Raw genomic sequence first — 22,858 nt, forward strand, 5'->3', positions numbered from 1 at the left:
ACAGCTCCCCAACCTGAAAGACTTGCATCTGTTGTGATCACAGTCCAGGTTGGCCGAACAAAAGAAGCCCCTTGAACTAAACGATGGTGATCTATCCACCACGCCAGAGAGTGTCGTACATTGGGATTTAAGGATATTAATTGTGATATCTTTGTATAATCCCTGCACCATTGGTTCAGCATACAAAACTGTAGAGGTGCACATAGCCACTGAAGGGAATGAGTGAGACTGAAGGTGCCGGCAGGCTGCAACCAATTTTAAACGTCTCTTGTCTGTTAGAGACAGAGTCATGGACACTGAATCTATCTGGAAACCTAAAAAGGTGACCCTTGTCTGAGGAATCAAGAAACCTTTTTGGTAAATTGATCCTCCAACCATGTTTCCGAAGAAACAACACTAGTTGATTCGTGTGAGATTTTGCAGTATGTAAAGACTGAGCTAGTACCAAGATATCGTCCAAATAAGGAAACACCGCAATACCCTGTTCTCTGATTACAGAGAGTAGGGCACCCAGAACCTTTGAAAAAAGATTCTTGGAGCTGTTGCTAGGCCAAATGGAAGAGCAACAAATTGGTAATGCTTGTTTAGAAAAGTTAATCTCAGAAAATGTTCTGGATGAATCAGAATATGAAGGTATGCATCCTGCAAGTCTATTGTGGACATATGTCCTCGCTGAACAAAAGGCAGAATAGTCCTTATAGTCACCATCTTGAAAGTTGGTACTCTTACATAACGATTCAAAATTTTCAAATCCAGAACTGGTCTGAATAAATTTTCCTTTTTTGAGACAATGAATAGATTTGAATAAAACCCCAAACCTTGTTCCTGAAAAGGAACTGGCATGATTACCCCTGAAGACTCCAAGTCTGAAACACACTTCAGAAAAGCCTGAGCTTTTACTGGATTTGCTGGGATACGTGAGAGAAAAAATCTTCTCACAGGAGGTCTTACTCTGAATCCTATTCGATACCCTTGAGAGACAATGCTCTGAATCCATTGATTTTGGACAGATTTTATCTAATTATCCTTGAAAAACCTTAATCTGCCCCCTACCTGCTGAGCTGGAATGAGGGCCTCACCTTCATGCGGACTTAGGGGCTTACTTTGGTTTCCTAAATGGCTTGGATTTATTCCAATTTGAGGAAGGCTTCCAATTGGAAGCAGATTCCTTGGGGGGAGGATTGAGTTTTTGTTCCTTATTCTGACGAAATGAACGAAAACGGTTAGAAGCCTTAGATTTACCCTTAGGTTTTTTTATCCTGAGGCAGAAAAACTCCCTTTTCCCCCAGTGACAGTTGAAATAATAGAATCCAACTGAGAACCAAATAAATTATTACCTTGGAAAGAAAGAGATAGTAATCTAGATTTAGATGTCATATCACATTCCAAGATTTAAGCCACAACGCTCTTCTAGCTAATATAGCTAAAGACATGGATCTAACATCAATTTTGATAATATCAAAAATGGCATCACAAATAAAATGATTAGCATATTGCAGTAAGCGAATAATGCTAGATAAGTCAGAATCAAATTCCTGTTGCGCTAAATTTTCCAACCAGAAAGTTGATGCAGCCGCAACATCAGCCAAAAAATTGCAGGTCTGAGAAGATGACCTTAATATAAATAGGCCTTCCTTAGATAAGATTCAAGCTTCCTATCTAAAGGATCCTTAAAGGAAGTACTATCTTCCATAGGAATAGTGGTACGTTTAGCAAGAGTAGAAATAGCCCCATCAACTTTGGGGATTTTTTCCCAAAACTCTATAGAATTTGCTGGTAAAGGATACACATTTTTAAACCTTGAAGAAGGAATAAAAGAAGTACCTGGCTTATTCCATTCCTTAGAAATCATATCAGAAATAGCCTCAGTAATAGGAAAAAACCCTGGAGAAACCACAGGAGGTTTTAAAAACGGCATTTAAACGTCAAGAGGACTGGTTACCTCAATATCCAAAGTATTTAACACTTCTTTTAATAAAGAACGCATATACTCTATTTTAAATAAATAAGTAGATTTGTCAGTGTCAATGTCTGAGGAAGGATCTTCTGTATCAGATAGATCATCATCATCAGAAGAGGATAAATTATTTAGTTGATGAAATTTCAAATGACCAACAACATGAGTAGTTTTAAAAGACCTTTTACGTTTATTAAAAGGTGGAAAGGCAGACAAAGACTTCAGTATAGAATCAGAAACAAATTCTTTAAAATTCACAGGTATATCATGCACATTAGAAGTTGAAGGAACTGCAACTGGCAATGTACTATTACTGATGGATAACACTATCTGCATGTAAGAGTTTATCATGACAACTATTACAAATGACATTCGGCGAAATAAATTCTACAATTTTACAACAAATGCACTTAGCTTTGGTAGAACCGATGTCAGGCAGCAATGTTCCAGCAGAAACTTCTGAGGCAGGATCAGATTGAGATATCATTTAAATTGTAAGAGAAAAAACAACATATAAAGCAAAATTATCTATTTCCGTATATGACAGTTTCAGGAATGGGAAAAAAATGCAAATAGCATAGCCCTCTGATAGAGAAAAAGGCAAGAGACAAACATCAATGGGGTATTGAAATAATGAAAACGTTTGGCGTCAATTATGACGCTCAACGTAACTTAAACTTTTTTGGTGCCAAAAATAACCGGAAATGAGACACTCGCGTCACTAATGATGCAACCGTGTGAAAGGTCTCGGCGTCAAGTATGACGCCGGAAATGATGAAGTTGCGTCATAGACGTATTTTTTCGCGCCAAGAATGACGCAATAAAGTTTAGCATTTGATGCACCCGCGGGCCTAATACCACCCGCAATTTGCAAGAAGTAGTCAATTGAAAAAAAGACTAAACCCTAGGTAAGAAATAAATTTCTTAAAAAAATGTTTATATTCCCCAAATATGAAACTGACAGTCTGCAGAAGGAAATACATGAACCTGACTCATGGCAAATATAAGTACAATATGCATTTATATAAAGTTCTAAATATATGTAAAGTGCCAAACCATAGCTGAGGTGTCTTAAGTAATAAAAAAACATACTTGCCAAAAGACACCCATCCACATATAGCAGATAGCCAAACCAGTACTAAAACAGTTATCAGTAGAGGTAATGGTAAATTGAGAGTATATTGTCGATCTGAAAAGGGAGGTAGGAGATGAATCTCTACGACCGATAATAGAGAACCTATGAAATAGACCCCCGTTAGGGAAATCATCGTATTCAATAAGTGATACTCCCTTCACGTCCCTCTGACATTCGCTGTACTCTGAGAGGAATCGGGTTTCAACAATGCTGAGAAGCACATATCAACGTAGAAATCTTAGCACAAACTTACTTCACCACCTCCATAGGAGGCAAAGTTTGTTAAACTGAATTGTGGGTGTGGTGAGGGGTGTATTTATAGGCATTTTGAGGTTTGGGAAACTTTGCCCCTCCTGGTAGGATTGTATATCCCATACGTCACTAGCTCATGGACTCTTGCCAATTACATGAAATAATTATTTATATATATATATATATATATATATATATATATATATCTATCTATCTATCTATATCTCTCACACACACACACACACACACAAAATATATATAGGAAGATCTTGTTCCTTTGAAATCTGCTCGATAGCGCAGGTCTGATTAAACTGATTAATTTCAGCTTTCTTGGCTTTGCTGCAACACAAGCGGACAGCTCCACCTACTGTATTTTAATAAATGCACTGCTTCTCAATGCTTTTCAATAGCAGTCACATGACTGGAAAAAGGTTGTTATTCTGAAACGGTGTAAATTGAACCGTTGTAAAACGAGGGCCACCTGTATATATTTGTGTGTGTATACACACACATATATATATATATATATATATATATATATATATATATATATATATATATATATATATATATATATATATATATATATATATATATATATATATATATATATATATATATATATATATATATATATATATATATATATATATATATATATATATATATATATATACATACACACACACACACACACGGCCCTCGGTTTACAATGGTTCAATTTGCATCGTTTCAGAATAACAACCTTTTTTTCCAGTCATGTCACTGCTATTGAGAAGCAGTGCACTGATTAAAATAGCCAGTAGGTGGAGCTGTCCGCTTGTGTTGCAGCAAAGATATTCAAGCCAAGCAAGCTGAAATTAACTTGTGTAACTAGACCTGAGCTATCGATCAGTTTTCAAAGGAACAAGATTTTCCTGTGTATAAATCAGTCCAGATTGAAATGCATAGAACGAATTGTTTGCAGAAAAATGCAAGTAAAGTCTGTGTTGTGTGATTATTTTATTAGGTTTAAAATGCTGTTTAGCATTTAAAGTCTTCATTTCAAAGCTTTAAAAATAATGTTTAGGTGTTTTACTTATGACAATTTTGAGAGGGGCCTGGAACCTAACTCCCTCACTTCCCATTGACTTACATTATAAACTGGGTTTCAATTTACAATGGTTTTGATTTACAACCATTCCTTCTGGAACCTAACCCCGGCGTAAACTGAGGGATATATATATATATATATATATATATATATATATATATATATATATATATATATATATATATATATATATATATATATATATATATATATATATATATATATATATATTTATCTTTGTCCAATAACATTATAGCACCCCTTTCTAGAGCTAGTTAATATTAGTATTTACCAACCTAAAAAATATACTGCTCATTTGAAATTCAGAGTATGTGTTATTGCTTTGTCTTTATATTATTTAATTGTGTTATTCTACTGCATTGAGTGGTCCTTTTTTAATGTACCTTTTAATAGTTACTCATGGTTTGCATTTTCTGTCTCCTGTAACAACTTTCCAATCTTATTGGGCAGATTTATTTATTTTAGCCTTCTCTTTGTAAACAATCCTTATTTCTACAGTTAGCAGATGAGTGATTGCAACACTGTTGGGGTATCCTGGAAGTGTCAGTCCCAGGAGGACAGAAGATGTCCCGGAGGAAACAGACAACTCCAAATAAAGTTCATTGTAAGTATTCACTTGTTTAATTTGGGGGGTGTATCAAAGGATACCTTTTGTACTACAACTATAGTAAAAAGGCAAGTAAACGTTACTTATAAAATGTTACTTTTTGCTCAAAGTTCATGCTATTTAACTGGAAAGGTACTAACAACTTCTTTGTTGATTTTGTAAATCACTTAATCATAGGCAAAAAGTGCTAAGTACCCCAGACTTGTGTATCACTCTTGCCTCACACCAAATTTTGGTGGTAAGCATTATTAACTTATTACACAGGTTCATGTGGGGGGATCCCTTCCAAGAACTGATAATGGTATGTCTTCCTGAAGGCATTAAACTGTTAAGGCTAATTCTTACTACTAGCATGTTGGTTATAAGGGGCATTACATTTCTGAATGAGAACTGAGAATATTCTTAGCTTCTCTACTGCCTGGATTGTCTGATCAGACAGCTATCAACAGCGTTTGAGGACCTGCTTTCCTTCGCTATCAAAAACCACCAACCATTTTCTCAAAATAAAGTTCATTAAACGTTTGCATTTTCTGTCTCCTGTAACAACTTTCCAATCTTATTGGGCAGATTTATTTATTTTAGCCATCTCTTTGTAAACAATCCTTAAGTTTGTAAACTCGACCTTTCTGTTTCCTTTGACACAATTGACCATCTCCTTCTCCTACGGACTCTCAGCTCCCATTGGGCTCTGTGACACTGCCCTCTCCTGGATCCACTCTTATCTCTCTCTAAAAGGTCCTTTTCAGTCTCCTTTGCTGGCGGTGACTCCTCTTTATTGTCTCTGTCGGAGTACTTCAAGACTCTGTTCTGGGTCCTCTACTCTTCTCTATTTATACTTCCTCACTGGGTAAACTTATCAGTAGCTATGGCTTTAACTATCACCTCTATGTTGATGATAATCAGATCTACCTATCCACCCCTGCACTCTTTCCTTCTTTCCTTTCTCAAATCAGCGACTGCTTATCTGGCATTTCTTCCTGGATGGCCTCTCACCACCTAAAAATCAACATGTGCAAGACTTAGCTCCTTCTAATCCCCCCCTCTCTAATTCTACTCCAGTTTCTAACTTTTCTATCACTGTTGATGACATCACTATCTCCCCATCACCCCAAGTCCGCTGCCTAGGAGTTACACTTGACTCCAATCTGTCCTTCATACCCCACATCCAATTTCTCTATTCATTCTGTCCCAACCACCTACGCTTATCTCCAAAATTCGCCTGATAGCTGAAACTGCTAAACAGCTAATCCACTCCCCTAGTAATTACCCGACTCACAGTATATACAACAAAAGTGGCGCTTACCGGTCCGGGGTCTCTTCACCGTGTTCTCGAGCGGCGTGTCTTCAGCGTTGGCTCAGCTTCTCCGTCTTGTCTCCTCACTGTCAGGAGCCCAGCAATAGCGCCTACGTCTCAGGCGCAGACTCAGGATCCAATCACCACACACTTCCGGGCGTCACTCACTTGCAGAGAGAGGAGGATCAGCAGACATGAAAAACTCCCAAATTCAAAGAGGTAAAAACGGCTTTATTGGTGACAAGGTTAAAAACAAAATAGAGCCTTAGCTCATAATCGCAATCCGGGGTCACAGAACAGCAATAGCAGACATGTTTCGTGTGGTTCCTCCACACTTGATCACTGCTGATTTCTGCTGATTCTGTGACCTGTTTTAAAAGCACTAGACATTCGCCAATTAGTTAATTAGTGAATAAGTTAAAAACAATGTAGTTAACCCCTTCTTGCCCTAATGTGATTATATATGTTTTTACTCCTAGATAGGCTAATACATATACCTGACCTGAACAGTTTACTAGTATATTAAATGGGCATATAGTAATTATTTATTAGTGATAGACTAAGCTTATTCTATATTTAGATAATATAGATAAAAACCAACAGAGGCAGAGGTGACATATAGAGTTAAACACTATTTAGAGTGTTACATATAGTGAGACAGTTATGTGTATTTATATGTTAATCTGTTTCCTTTTATTATTTATATATATATATATATATATATATATATATATATATATATGATTTTTAAATTCTTTTTAGATGGTTTTAAGATGCACATTTTATTTATTTATATATATATATATATATATATATATATATATATATATATATATATATATATATATATATATATATATATATATATATATATATATATATATATATATATATATATATATATATATATTGATACATATGTGCCTAAGTGATTTTAGATAAATTTTAAATGAACAGATTCACATCACTCTCTTTGAGGTGATCTGGTATTCAGCAGAAAGATCCACTGTGCCTCCTTATAATCAACTTTGTAAATTCTGTCACCTCCTCTTTTCTGTGGAGGGACATGATCAATAGCCTGGATAGACAAAAGTGAGGCATCCCCTGCATGTTTTGATTTAAAATGTCTGGATACAGGTGTATCCGTGTCAGGGTCCTCAATATCCCGAATATGTTCTAGTGCCCTGTCCTTCACGTGGCGTTTTGTTTTGCCTACATATTGAATCTGGCACCCCCTACAGGTGAGGAGGTAGATGACATGATTAGACTTGCAGTTTAATCTAAACCTGATGTCATATGTGCATCTAGTTGTTGTTGAAGTAAAAGTAGTACCCTCTACTACATGATTACATGTTTTACAACGCTGTGCTTTACATTTGTAGAACCCTACCCTATGGGGTAACCATGTTCTATTCTTCTCTATTGGTAAATCTGAGGGTGCCACAATATTGCCAATGGTCTTATTTTTCCTTTTTGCAATTTTGTGTGATGTTTTCTAAATTGTAATCAGTGGTCAAAATATAGTGTCTAGCTGGGATTCCTTGAAGGCCGCTGCTTGTTGTCCTAGTGTAAGGATATCAGCTAGTTGAGCTTTAAATTTTTGTGTTGGGTTAAAGGTAAGTTTGGTGTACACATCTTTGTCATTTAACTGGCGGAAAGCCTCTGATACGTAGTATTCGCGGTCCATAACCACTACGTTCCCCCCCCTTGTCTGATTCCTTTATTACAATGTTGGTGTTCTCCCCCAACCCTTTTAATGTCATGTGGTGTTTGTGTTAAATTTAATTTGTATACATCCCTGGTAGCTTTTTCTTTTGTTACCTTTTCTGAGAGTATTTTTAGTTTGTTTTCTTCTGTCCGCTGGAAAACCTCTATACTTTTGCTTCTACTGTTCATTGGGTAGAAAGCACTTTTTTTCATACTTGGTTTAAATGTTGGAGGAATTGTCTTAACTTCTTCCTCAGCTGTGTTTTTCATTTAAAATTGTAGTAAGGTCTAATAAAAGACATTGTTCTTCAAAGGGAAGTTGATTTCTATTGTCAATTTGGTGTGCCTGTGCCTCATCCCTATTGACCTGTTCGGCCGCGTCCTGGGGCTTTGAGAAATGATTCTTCAAAGTTAACTTTCTCACAAATTTATTTACATCATGGACGATGCCGAACAGGTCAAAGTGGGTTGTAGGGGCAAATCCCAGACCTAAACCCAGTACCTCTACCTCTGTGGCTGTTAGGTCGTATTTGGAAAGGTTTATCACATTCTTTATGCATACTTCTTTATTTGGTTGCGTGTCTGATACCTCCCCACCATACCCCCCCTTCTGCCTGTGTCTCCCCCTACTGCCCCTTGTTGTTTTTTTCTTTTGGGTTTTGTCCCCATGCGCCCTTTTTTTGACTGATTTTCACTGACTTCTAATGGATTATCTAGTACTGACATGCCCTCCAAATGTACCACCTCATCATTGGAATCGTGCTCGGAGGTGTCAACGTCATATTCTGTTTCTGCAACCTGTACTTTTTTTATTGCCTTTTTTTGGCTGTACATCCATCTTGTGTCTTTGAAACATATGACGCTGACCCCTCCCTGCACTTTGCCATCTATAGACTTTATCATGTTCATAATCTCTTTTATCCCTTGATAGTTTTTGCTTTTTAAAAGCCCAAAGATCTTTAGTAAATTTTGACATATTTTCTTCAAATTTCTTATCATAAGTAATAAACTCTTTATCTGTCTGAAACATTTGTAAGTCTCTTTGTACTGTCTTAATATGATCAATGGACTCTCTCCTCTGCTGTTTTTTATATTCCACCAGCAGATCTATCAAGGCAAAGGAACATGTGTCTAAAATTTGGTTCCATTTTTTGATAAAGTCCATATCTGTTACAAGGAATGATGGAAATTTCCTTATTCTTAATCCTCTTGGGATCCTTTTTTGTACATTAGGAAAGTCTTTATGTCTAGGTCTAGTTTAATGTCTTTTCTCCTCAATTCATCCATCTGGAAAAACAAGTAATCTAAAGTGCTCTCATTTTCTGACAATATGTCATCCACCTCTTGGTCATAGCCCTTTAACGATGCCTCCAGGTCCTTAAACACAAATCCTTGTGTATGTTCAGTCATGTCCGGTATATATGTTTTAGCCTAGTTACAAAGGTAGTAAGTCTCTTGTCACCAAAATAAGCTTATATGCAATTTGGTAAGTCCATATATGTATTCAACAGTAAACGGGGTCTTTTTAATAGTGGTAAATACCCCTTAAATGAATAAACTGCTGCTTACGGTAAATGAGTATGAACATGAGCCACGCACTATCCTTACGCTAATACAGCTCCACGGACTAATGATTCATCAATAGTTCCCCGTATGTAGTCTTGCAGCCACTCCACAGACGTATGATTCACAGTATATACAACAAAAGTGGCGCTTACCGGTCCGGGGTCTCTTCACCGTGTTCTCGAGCTGCGTGTCTCTACCAATAGAGAAGAATAGAACATGGTTACCCCATAGGGTAGGGTTCTACAAATGTAAAGCACAGAGTTGTAATCATGTAGTAGAGGGTACTACTTTTACTTCAACAACTAGATGCACATATGACATCAGGTTTAGATTAAACTGCAAGTCTAATCATGTCATCTACCTCCTCACCTGTAGGGGGTGCCAGATTCAATATGTAGGCAAAACAAAACGCCACCTGAAGGACAGGGCACTAGAACATATTCGGGATATTGAGGACCCTGACACGGATACACCTGTATCCAGACATTTTAAATCAACATGCAGGGGATGCCTCACTTTTGTCTATCCAGGCTATTGATCATGTCCCTCCACACAAAAGAGGAGGTGACAGAATTTACAAACTTGATTATAAGGAGGCACAGTGGATCTTTCTGCTGAATACCAGATCACCTCTGTGTATTAACAAAGAGAGTGATGTGAATCTGTTCATTTAAAATTGATCTAAAATCACTTAGGCACATATGTATGTGTATATATATATATATATATATATATATATATATATATATATATATATATATATATATATATATATATATATATATATATATATATATATATATATATATATATATATATATATATATATATATAAATAAAATGTGCATCTTAAAACCATCTAAAAAGAATTTAAAAATCATATATATATAATAAAAGGAAACAGATAAACATATAAATACACATAACTGTCTCACTATATGTAACACTCTAAATAGGGTTTAACTCTGTCACCTCTGCCTCTGTTTGTTAATATTATCTAAATATAGAATAAGCTTAGTCTATCACTAATAAATAATTACTATATGCCCATTTAATATACTAGTAAACTGTTCAGGTCAGGTATATGTATTAGCCTATCTAGGAGTAAAAACATATATAATCACATTAGGGCAAGAAGGGGTTAACTACATTGTTTTTAACTTATTCACTAATTAACTAATTGGCGAATGTCTAGTGCTTTTAAAACAGGTCACAGAATCAGCAGAAATCAGCAGTGATCAAGTGTGGAGGAACCACACGAAACATGTCTGCTATTGCTGTTCTGTGACCCCGGTTTGCGATTATGAGCTAAGGCTCTATTTTGTTTTTAACCTTGTCACCAATAAATCCGTTTTTACCTCTTTGAATTTGGGAGTTTTTCATGTCTGCTGATCCTCCTCTCTCTGCAAGTGAGTGACGCCCGGAAATGTGTGGTGATTGGATCCTGAGTCTGCGCCTGAGACGTAGGCGCTATTGCTGGGCTCCTGACAGTGAGGAGACAAGACGGAGAAGCTGAGCTGAGCCAACGCTGAAGACACGCCGCTCGAGAACACGGTGAAGAGACCCCGGACCGGTAAGCGCCACTTTTGTTGTATATACTGTGAATCATACGTCTGTGGAGTGGCTGCAAGACTACATACGGGGTACTATTGATGAATCATTAGTCCGTGGAGCTGTATTAGCGTAAGGATAGTGCGTGGCTCATGTTCATACTCATTTACCGTAAGCAGCAGTTTATTCATTTAAGGGGTATTTACCATTATTAAAAAGACCCCGTTTACTGTTGAATACATATATGGACTTACCAAATTGCATCTTGCATATAAGCTTATTTTGGTGACAAGAGACTTACTACCTTTGTAACTAGGCTAAAACATATATACCGGACATGACTGAACATACACAAGGATTTGTGTTTAAGGACCTGGAGGCATCGTTAAAGGGCTATGACCAAGAGGTGGATGACATATTGTCAGAAAATGAGAGCACTTTAGATGACTTGTTTTTCCAGATGGATGAATTGAGGAGAAAAGACATTAAACTAGACCTAGACATAAAGACTTTCCTAATGTACAAAAAAGGATCCCAAGAGGATTAAGAATAAGGAAATTTCCATCATTCCTTGTAACAGATATGGACTTTATCAAAAAATGGAACCAAATTTTAGACACATGTTCCTTTGCCTTGATAGATCTGCTGGTGGAATATAAAAAACAGCAGAGGAGAGAGTCCATTGATCATATTAAGACAGTACAAAGAGACTTACAAATGTTTCAGACAGATAAAGAGTTTATTACTTATGATAAGAAATTTGAAGAAAATATGTCAAAATTTACTAAAGATCTTTGGGCTTTTAAAAAGCAAAAACTATCAAGGGATAAATGAGATTATGAACATGATAAAGTCTATAGATGGCAAAGTGCAGGGAGGGGTCAGCGTCATATGTTTCAAAGACACAAGATGGATGTACAGCCAAAAAAAGGCAATAAAAAAGTACAGGTTGCAGAAACAGAATATGACGTTGACACCTCCGAGCACGATTCCAATGATGAGGTGGTACATTTGGAGGGCATGTCAGTACTAGATAATCCATTAGAAGTCAGTGAAAATCAGTCAAAAAAAGGGCGCATGGGGACAAAACCCAAAAGAAAAAAACAACAAGGGGCAGTAGGGGGAGACACAGGCAGAAGGGGAGGTATGGTGGGGAGGTATCAGACACGCAACCAAATAAAGAAGTATGCATAAAGAATGTGATAAACCTTTCCAAATACGACCTAACAGCCACAGAGGTAGAGGTACTGGGTTTAGGTCTGGGATTTGCCCCTACAACCCACTTTGACCTGTTCGGCACCGTCCATGATGTAAATAAATTTGTGAGAAAGTTAACTTTGAAGAATCATTTCTCAAAGCCCCAGGACGCGGCCGAACAGGTCAATAGGGATGAGGCACAGGCACACCAAATTGACAATAGAAATCAACTTCCCTTTGAAGAACAATGTCTTTTATTAGACCTTACTACAATGTTAAATGAAAACACAGCTGAGGAAGAAGTTAAGACAATTCCTCCAACATTTAAACCAAGTATGAAAAAAAGTGCTTTCTACCCGGTGAACAGTAGAAGCAAAAGTATAGAGGTTTTCCAGCGGACAGTAGAAAACAAACTAAAAATACTCTCAGAAAAGGTAACAAATGAAAAAGCTACCAGGGATGTATACAAATTAAATTTAACACATAAACAACACATGACATTAAAAGGGTTGGGGGAGAACACCAACATTGTAATAAAGGAATCAGACAAGGGGGGGAACGTAGTGGTTATGGACCGCGAATACTACGTATCAGAGGCTTTCCGCCAGTTAAATGACAAAGATGTGTACACCAAACTTACCTTTAACCCAACACAAAAATTTAAAGCTCAACTAGCTGATATCCTTACACTAGGACAACAAGCAGGGGCCTTCAAGGAATCCCAGCTAGACACTCTACTACCTGTCAACCCATATACACCCATTTTTTACTTTGTCCCTAAATTGCATAAGGACACCAAAAACCCACCCGGTCGTCCGATCATATCGGGATTAGGGTCATTACTTGAACCCCTGTCCGAATTAGTAGACACATTCCTCCAACCACTGGTTGTAGAACTAATGAGTTATATTCGTGACTCCACACAAGTATTAAATCAAATGAAAGCATTAAAATGTAAGGACACATATCGCTTCATTAACTATAGATGTTACATCCCTATACACATCCATCCCACACCATCAGGGATTAGCAGCAGTGACATATTTTTTGAACAATTTTTCAAACTATGCTGAAGATGTTAAATATTTTTTACTTACTGCAATTGAATTTTTACTTACACACAATTTCTTTATGTTCGAGGGGGGGTGTTATCTCCAGAGGCGTGGGACGGCCATGGGGGCTAAGTTTGCCCCGTCCTACGCCAACCTATTTATGGGTTGGTGGGAGGTCGCCCACGTCTATGGAGATGACAACCCCCTCAAAGAACATATAGTGTATTATGGAAGATATATTGATGACCTGCTGGTGGTGTGGGATGGTGACGAGGAAACAGTTAATATGTTTATAAACATCATTAACACTAATGATAAAAATCTAAAATTCACCTATGTACAAAGTGACAAAAATACAGTATTCCTAGATCTGGCCCTCCAAGTAGATACAACTACAAAGACTGTCAGTACTACCCTCTATAGGAAGCCTACAGGGGGGAATACAATTTTGAATTTTAAGTCAAACCATCCATGGCATGTTAAAAAAGCTATCCCCAAAGGACAATACATTAGAACCAAAAGGGTTTGTTCAGACACCAAAATATACGAGGAACAATGTGAGGTACTAGAGGAGAGACTACTCAGTAGAGGGTACCCGGAGAGCCTATTAAAAGACACAAAGAGAGAAGTGGATTTAATACCACGAGATAGTTTATTAAAATATAAAAAACAAAGTGTCCAGCAAAGGCCAAAAGGGGAGAATAAAATTGTGTTCAGTACCCCATACAGTCTAGAATATAGAAAAATATGTAACATCATAAGAAAAAGCCTTCCTATTTTGACCACTGATTACAATTTAGAAAACATCACACAAAATTGCAAATTTGTTGCAAGGAAAATTAAGACCATTGGCAATATTGTGGCACCCTCAGATTTACCAATAGAGAAGAATAGAACATGGTTACCCCATAGGGTAGGGTTCTACAAATGTAAAGCACAGCGTTGTAAAACATGTAATCATGTAGTAGAGGGTACTACTTTTACTTCAACAACAACTAGATGCACATATGACATCAGGTTTAGATTAAACTGCAAGTCTAATCATGTCATCTACCTCCTCACCTGTAGGGGGTGCCAGATTCAATATGTAGGCAAAACAAAACGCCACCTGAAGGACAGGGCACTAGAACATATTCGGGATATTGAGGACCCTGACACGGATACACCTGTATCCAGACATTTTAAATCAAAACATGCAGGGGATGCCTCACTTTTGTCTATCCAGGCTATTGATCATGTCCCTCCACACAAAAGAGGAGGTGACAGAATTTACAAAGTTGATTATAAGGAGGCACATATATATATATAAATGTGCATCTTAAAACCATCTAAAAAGAATTTAAAAATCATATATATATAATAAAAGGAAACAGATAAACATATAAATACACATAACTGTCTCACTATATGTAACACTCTAAATAGGGTTTAACTCTATATGTCACCTCTGCCTCTGTTTGTTAATATTATCTAAATATAGAATAAGCTTAGTCTATCACTAATAAATAATTACTATATGCCCATTTAATATACTAGTAAACTGTTCAGGTCAGGTATATGTATTAGCCTATCTAGGAGTAAAAACATATATAATCACATTTGGGCAAGAAGGGGTTAACTACATAGTTTTTAACTTATTCACTAATTAACTAATTGGCGAATGTCTAGTGCTTTTAAAACAGGTCACAGAATCAGCAGAAATCAGCAGTGATCAAGTGTGGAGGAACCACACGAAACATGTCTGCTATTGCTGTTCTGTGACCCCGGTTTGCGATTATGAGCTAAGGCTCTATTTTGTTTTTAACCTTGTCACCAATAAATCCGTTTTTACCTCTTTGAATTTGGGAGTTTTTCATGTCTGCTGATCCTCCTCTCTCTGCAAGTGAGTGACGCCCGGAAGTGTGTGGTGATTTAATTACCCGACTCGACTACTGTAAAAACCTACTAACTGGCCTTCCTCTATCCTGCCTCTCCCCACTTCAATCCATCCTAAATGCCTCTGCTAGACTCATCCACACGACGCTCTGTATCTGCTGCATCTCTCTGCGAGTCCCTTCACTGGCTCCCCATTCACAGCAGAATTAAATTCAAAATTCTCACCTTGACCTACAAAGCCCTTACCAACGCAGCCCCCACCAACCTGTCCTGACTCATCAACAAATATACTCCAGCCCGCCCCCTAAGATTTAACAATGACCTCCTCCTCCCATGCTAGACTACAGGACTTCTCTCGTGTGGCACCAACCCTCTGGAACTCACTTCCTTGAGCTGTCACTCTCCCCTTATCTGTCCTCCTTTTAAACGTTTACTAAAGACCTTTTTGTTCACGGAAGCCTATCACTAAATCAGTAACAAATAAATTCCACTTGCCTAATAGTTGCCTTCATCTAACTCCACACTAACATCATTATCACCTTTGCAGTCCCCCACCTCCTGTTTCTCACCCTCCTACCCATTTAGATTGTTAGTTCCCACGGGAACAGGGCCCTCCATTTCCCCTCTATTTGTTGTTTAATTTTGTCTAATATTGTATTGTATTGTATTTTGTTGTACTTTTGTATCTTTGTACCCATGAACAGTGCTGCGTAATCTGTTGGCACTTTATAAATAAATCATAATAAATTAATAAAAATAAGGGGTAGCCTGAAGAGACTTGGATAATAGGTAATCACAGAGGTAAAAAGTATGTTAATATAACCGTGTTTGTTATGCAAAATTGGAGAATGGGTAATAAAGGGTTTATTGACAGTAGACTGTCGGTTAAAGAGACTTGATGTTAAATGCCTGAGTGTATCGCTGGTTTTTTTTATACTTTTTAGGGCACACAGAGTAAAATTTTGGAGTTTTATGTGTGTTTATTTTCAGCTCTTTTAACCCTTTAAGGACACAGCTTTCAGTTTGCTCAATTGTTTTATGACGGAAAAATTCCGTCATATGTCCTTAAGAGGTTAAAGGTTTGTTGTGCAGCCTGAGCGTTAAGTTTTTCTTTTTTAAGGGGGTGAGAATCCATAAACCATTACTCCTAGTATTCAACACCTGGCCACTAGGAGGAGGCAAAGATTCACAAAGCTCTGGAAACTTAATACCTCCCACCTCTTTGGTATTTGCCTCCACAGTACGATGGTAAAGAATTGAGGTGCTCTAAATTCTTCACTGAGAGGGGTCCTCAGACCAATTTGAAGCCCATGTTCCTCTCAGAGATTTGCCACTGAGTCAGAGGGGAGATTAGAGTATGGGGTAGTGACACTCCCAATTAAGTCAGTCTCAAGCCTACCACAGGTATCGCAGGGACAAGTCCTTAGCCTCCTCCTGTTGGGTCGTCAATACACTCCACACATCCTCTGCTGTGATGTTCACAACAATGAATGAGCTCTCTACTGGAAGCAGTCTTTTCTGAGGTAACTGCAGCCATTTGATGCACTAACATAGCCCACAGATTATTAGCAGGTACACCACCTTTGAGGTACATCATAGCCAGGGGACATCTGCAGACATTTTACCACCTCTTAGACTATTTTAAATGTTACATAATAATCTATTTATACAATTCAGAGATATTGTTACTAGTGGAATTTGTTTATTTTGCTTTTTTTGCAGTGTTGGCACTTGGTTTAGTGTGTGGTTTGGTAGGGGGTTTCAAGTCTAGTACGCACGTTGGTAGCACACATCAGCTCTTATCTAGTGCACACAATAGTAAAGTGCTGGCACTTAGTTTGCTGTGTTCTGTGATATGGCGTGACGTCCTTTTTGTATAGTGCATGCCTCGTCACATTGTCTTTTGTCTAGTGCACTCAATGGTATCGCGCAATGGCTCTTAGCCTAGTGTGCACAATATTAGCGCATATCAGCATTTAGCCTTGTGCGCACAACGGTAACGTATTGGTAGTGCGTGTTGGCCTATTTCATAGTTTGTGTTGTCTAGTGTGAGCAGAGCTTTATGTGGGCCATTTTATTTACTCTGCATAGCGCGCACTTTTTTTTTTTTTTTGCATGTTCCATTTTACTGTTTTCTGTTAGGCGGTTTTAACTGCACTACTGCTATTTTAAAACTGTTGTGTGCTGAGGCAATGGTTGCATTTCACTCCATTATGCTCTGCCATTCAGTTCTTGCCATTCTCAGATGCAAGTGACAAGATTTATTCATATAAGTTGCTTATATTTCCCCTCTACTTTGAATTCTCCTTTAGAGTGTATCCATTTATACCAATTTTATTTCAGTTTTGTAGGATTGTTACAGCTCTACAATTCCTGAATGGATCACATCAAGCATTGTCTAATGCAGCTCTTAACTTTAAAGGAATCTGTCCTCCCTCTGTTCCCTCAATACAAGGAAGTGCTTTAGATTTTGCTCCAGGTTTTAAAGGTTGTTGTGCTCTGCAGTTGTAGTCACTATGCCTCCTCCTATAATGTGCAAAAATTCTATGTCTGAAAGTAGGGTTGCACAGATATCATTTTTTTTAAGACGGAGTACAAGTACCGATACTTGTTTTCAAATACTCACCGATACTTATTTTTTTTTGTCCTGTGACAGTTTACCAAGCACAATACAGACTAATTATTTAAGATTCCTTCTTTATAATTATGAAGGACTGTAACTCAAAAGACATTATGAATTAATAATACGGTTTTATTTGTCACAAAGTTCACAGAACATGTTTAAAAATAAAAATATTACATTAAAATATATTAACAAAAATAAAATTGCAACCAACTAAACATGTAATACAGTTAAAAGTAGAACAGTGCACTGTTTAATCATGGGGGACAACACTATTGGCCAGATTACATTTGACTGGTAAGCTTTACCAATGCTCTCTTTACATGTCCTACTCAAAGTCTATGGAGTTGGAAATGTGAACAGAGCATTGGTAAAGCTTACTAATCAAATGTAATCTAACTCTAATCCTATAATTGCAGGATGAGTGTTTATTGGAATTAACTTAATTTCTTTTCTAAGATATTGTGAGTCCACGGCATCATCTTCAATTACTGTTGGGAATATCACTCCTGGCCAGCAGGAGGAGGCAAAGAGCCCCACAGTTAAACTGTTAAGTATCACTCCTTCACCCACAACCCCCAGTCATTCTCTTTGCCTTTGTTCATTGAGGAGGTGAAGATTTGGTGGGTACTCAATTTAACAGCTGCATTAGCAATCAGCGTTGACGAGTTTCGCTGCCTGCTTTTCTTAAGTCAATGTCAGGAGCGATGCTACTACCCTATCACACTTGAAGGGCTGTGTTCCTGCTCCACGGCATTGATTCTGGTAAGATCGTTTTATATATATATATATATATATATATATATATATATATATATATATATATATATATATATATATATATATATATATATATATATATATATATATATATATATATATATATATATATATATTTATTTATTTTTTTTAAACGCAAGAAGGCAGGGTCACAGTTTGGCTCCTTTTATCTTTATAGAATCTAGGGTAATACTCTCGGAAGGGGCTGTTGAACAGGGGGGATATTATTATGCATACTATTGCTCCGTCAGTGTGGAACAGTTCATTAGCGAGAGATTGAGGCAGGCTTTTTTGGCACGTCCTTCTCTCGAGTGCAGGGGCGGTCCTGCATGGCACTCCCATGTGTCCGGGTGTGGCATCTGCAACTTCCTCTTTCTCGAACTGCTGTCGAAGGAGACGAAAGCGGTTTCTTTTTACTCCGGGTCATAGGAGGTGGTGAGTGCCCTGGCCATTGGGATATAAAGGTGCCATTTATTTTTGATCAAGTCCGTAATAATGGCGCAAGCTATGGAGGACTCTATGTTAGAGGATACTCCCTCTTTATCCAAACCCATTAACTGTGTTTATTATGAGGAGGTTCCAGTCGAACCGCCCACGCAACTCTGTTCCACATGCTTTGACATACGACTGAGGGCTCCCCGCCCCCCGAGGTGCGTTCCCTGCAATCATCTCCAATTACAAACGCAGTTCCCCATTGTCTTACTAATCCTCCTGCGGGAGAGGTCCTTTGGCCTCCATACTTCGCCGATCAATTATAGGCGGCGGTTTCTGCGGCCATTAATGCGATGCCTCGCCCTACTAAATGCAAGCGGAAGGTACTGCACTGCTATCCGTCTCTGGGGTCTATGTCTCGGACAGATTATCTGCTGAGGAGGACAACTCAGACTTATCGGAGGATGTCGCTTCTGGGTCGGAATCTGCTACGTCTAGGCCTCCATCTGCGGAGGAGCCAGATTTCAAATTTAAGATGGAGCATTTGCGCTTTCTGCTAAATGAGGGTCTTGCTACGTTGGATGTTCCGGAACCGAAACTACCGGAGGAACCTTCGATCCCTAAACTGAATAGGGTTTATGAGGACAGGGTAGTCCCCCAGGCCTTCCCGGTTCCCATCAAAATGGCTAACATTATTAAGAATGAATGGGAGAAACTTGGTTCGCCCTTTTCCCCCTCTTCTTCTTTTAAAAAGCTTTTCCCTGTTCCGGATGCGCAGCTTGAACTGTGGGGAACTGTCCCTAAGGTGGATGGTGCTATCTCAACGCTTGCTAAGAGAACGACTATTCTGCTAGAGGATAGCTCCTCTTTCAAGGAACCCATGGATAAAAAGATGGAGTCCATGCTGTGGAAGATGTTTTGTCACAGGGTTCGTTTTTCAACCGGCGGTGGCTGGTGCGGCTAATTACTGGTGTGACACTCCTTATCAGCTATGGTCGAGGTGGAGATTCCTCTCAATGAAATTCTAGAATGAATCAAGGCCTTAAGAGTGGCACATTCGTTAATTTGTGATGCTAACATGCAGATAATTCACCTGAATGCTAAGACGTCAGGTTTTTCTGTTTTAGCCTGCAGCGCTTTGACTAAAGTCGTGGTCTGTGGAGATGACTTCTAAGTCTCGCTTGCTTTCCCTCCCATTTAAGGGGTAGGTTTTGTTTGTCCTGGGCCTGGATTCTATCATATCTATGGTCACGGGTGGCAAGGGTGCCTTCTTGCCTCACACAAGGATCACTTCAGGTTTCTAAGATTCGCCTTCCTGGACCAGCACTACCAGTTTGTGGCCCTTCCGTTTAATCTGGCGACTGCCCCAAGAGTCTTCACAAAGGTTCTGGGAGCTCTTCTCACAGTAGCAAGAGCCAGAGGAATTGCAGTGGCAACTTATCTGAACGATATCCTGGTCCAGGCTCTGTCCTACAGTCTTGCGGAGGATCACTCGAGAGCTCTTATCCTTCAATCCCACGGCTGGAAGATAAACGAAGGAAAGAGTTCATTGGTCCCCAGCAACAGGGTGGAATTTCTGGGTACGATAATAGATTCTTCAGCCATGAAGATATTTTTGACAGATCAGACACGCTGCAAGCTTGCGTCCAACTGTCTAGCTCTTCAGACATCCTCCGGGACATCTGTAGCCAGGTGTATGGAGGTGATCGGGCTCATGGTAACCAGCATAGATGTCATTCCATTTGCCAGGTTCCATCTCAGACCTCTTCAGCTGTGCATGTTGAGACAATGGAACAGCGATCGTTCAGATCTGTCCAACAGATATCTCTAAACAGACCGTTGAGGGAGCCTCTATCTTGGTGGACCCGACCAGGGCAGCTGTCACAGGGGACATCCTTTTTGAGACCATCCTTGGAGATTGTGACCATGGATGCAAGTCTATCAGGATGGGGAGCTGTTTGGGGTGCCAGAAGGGCACAAGACAGATGGACTTGAGAAGAATCAAGTCTATCAAGTAAATATTTTGGATCTTCGAGCGATATTCAACGCTCTGAGGGCTTTACCCCTGCTGGGGTCGTCCCGATTCTTCAGATTCCAGTCGGACAACATTACCTCGGTGGCTTGCATAAACCATCGGGGGGGGAGGCGAGAAGCTCCCTGGCCATGAGGGAAGTATCTTGGATTCTGGAGTGGGCGGAGACTCACAGTTCTCTCTCAGCAATTGACATTCCGGGTGTTGAAAATTGGGAAGCGGATTTTCTGAGCAGACAGACGTTTCATCCAGGGGAATGGTCCCTCCATCCCGAGATGTTTGCAGAAATCTGCAGCAGATGGACGCCAGAGAGAGATCTCATGGCGTCCAGACTCGATTGCAAGCTACCCAGATAAGGGTCGCAATCCAGGGATCCCCAGGCGGAACTGATATATGCCTTGGCGGTACCCTGGGACTTCAACCTAATTTACATATTTCCACCGTTACCTCTTCTACCTCGGGAAGTGGCCAGCATCAAGCAGGAGCAAGCTTCGGCTATTCTGATTGCTCCGTCGTGGCCTTGGAGGATGTGGTTTGCGGATCTGGTGGCAATGTCATCATCTCCACTGTTGAAGCTACCTTGTCGCAGGGATCTGGTGGTTCAAGGTCCCTTTCTACATCAAAATCTAGGTTCTCTGAGGCGGACTGCGTGAAGATTGAACGACTAGTTTTAACCAAGAGAGGATTTTCGGAAAAAGTGATTTACACTCTCGTTCAGGTCAGGAAGCTGGTCACTCGACGCATCTACCACAAGGTGTGGAGGACCTACTTGTCCTGGTGTGAGGAACGAGGATATCCCTGGCATAAGGTCAGGCTATCCAGGATTTTGGCCTTTCTCCAGGACGGTCTGGGTAAGGGTTTTGCCGCCCGTTCCCTAAGGGGACAGATCTCCGCTTTATCTGTACTGTTGTGCATACAAACTTGTCCACAGCACTTTTATTCTTTAATCATTTTATTCTCTGTTCAGGTACAGACATAAAATAGCGACGTTTCGAGTGTTGCCACTCTTAATCATGCTCATGAGCATGATTAAGAGTGGCAACACTCGAAACATCGCTATTTTATGTCTGTACCTGAACAGAGAATAAAGTGATTAAAGAATAACAGTGCTGTGGACAAGTTTGTATATACCATTGTGATTGGGGGAGCCTGGCAGATTCCCTGTCTTCACGTGCACTGGACTCCTAATGTTGCTGAACTGATACGGTTTTACATTATCTGTACTGTTGCATAGGAAGCTTGCAGAGCTTCCTGACATTCAGTCCTTTGTTCAGGCTCTGGTTAGGATCAGGCCTGTTTTCAGGAATCTGGCTCCTCCTTGGAGCTTAAACTTGGTTCTTGCCCACTTGACATTAAAGTTCTTTCATGGAAAGAGCTATTATTACTGGCTATTGCATCGGCGTGCAGTCTCTCTGAGTTGGCGGCCTTGCAATGTGAGCTTTCCTACTTGGTTTTTCATGCCGATAAGGTTCTTCGCACTGGATTGGGATTCCTTCCCAAGGTGGTGTCGAGTGGTAACATCAATCAGGAAATAGTTCCTTCTTTGTGTCCTAACCCTAATTCGAAGGAGAGTTTATTTCATAATCTGGACGTGGTTCGGGCGTTGAAGTTTGTGTGTGTATATGTATGTGTGTATATATATATATATATATATATATATATATATATATATATATATATATAT

The 22,858-nt window shown here is 39.0% G+C and overlaps 1 protein-coding gene across 1 annotated transcript in view; it reads left to right on the plus strand.

Annotated features, from left to right (window-relative positions):
- Positions 1-22,858, plus strand: part of ZNF821 (zinc finger protein 821) — a 51,298-nt gene that overhangs the window by 9,431 nt on the left and 19,009 nt on the right. Inside the window, exon 2 of the mRNA XM_053715553.1 lies at positions 4,957-5,062. Within this exon, the coding sequence (XP_053571528.1) occupies positions 5,023-5,062 (40 nt within the window). The 5' untranslated portion in view covers positions 4,957-5,022. The remainder of the gene's footprint in view (positions 1-4,956; positions 5,063-22,858) is intronic.

Source organism: Bombina bombina, chromosome 1, assembly GCF_027579735.1.
Source record: "Bombina bombina isolate aBomBom1 chromosome 1, aBomBom1.pri, whole genome shotgun sequence".
NCBI lineage: Eukaryota > Metazoa > Chordata > Amphibia > Anura > Bombinatoridae > Bombina > Bombina bombina.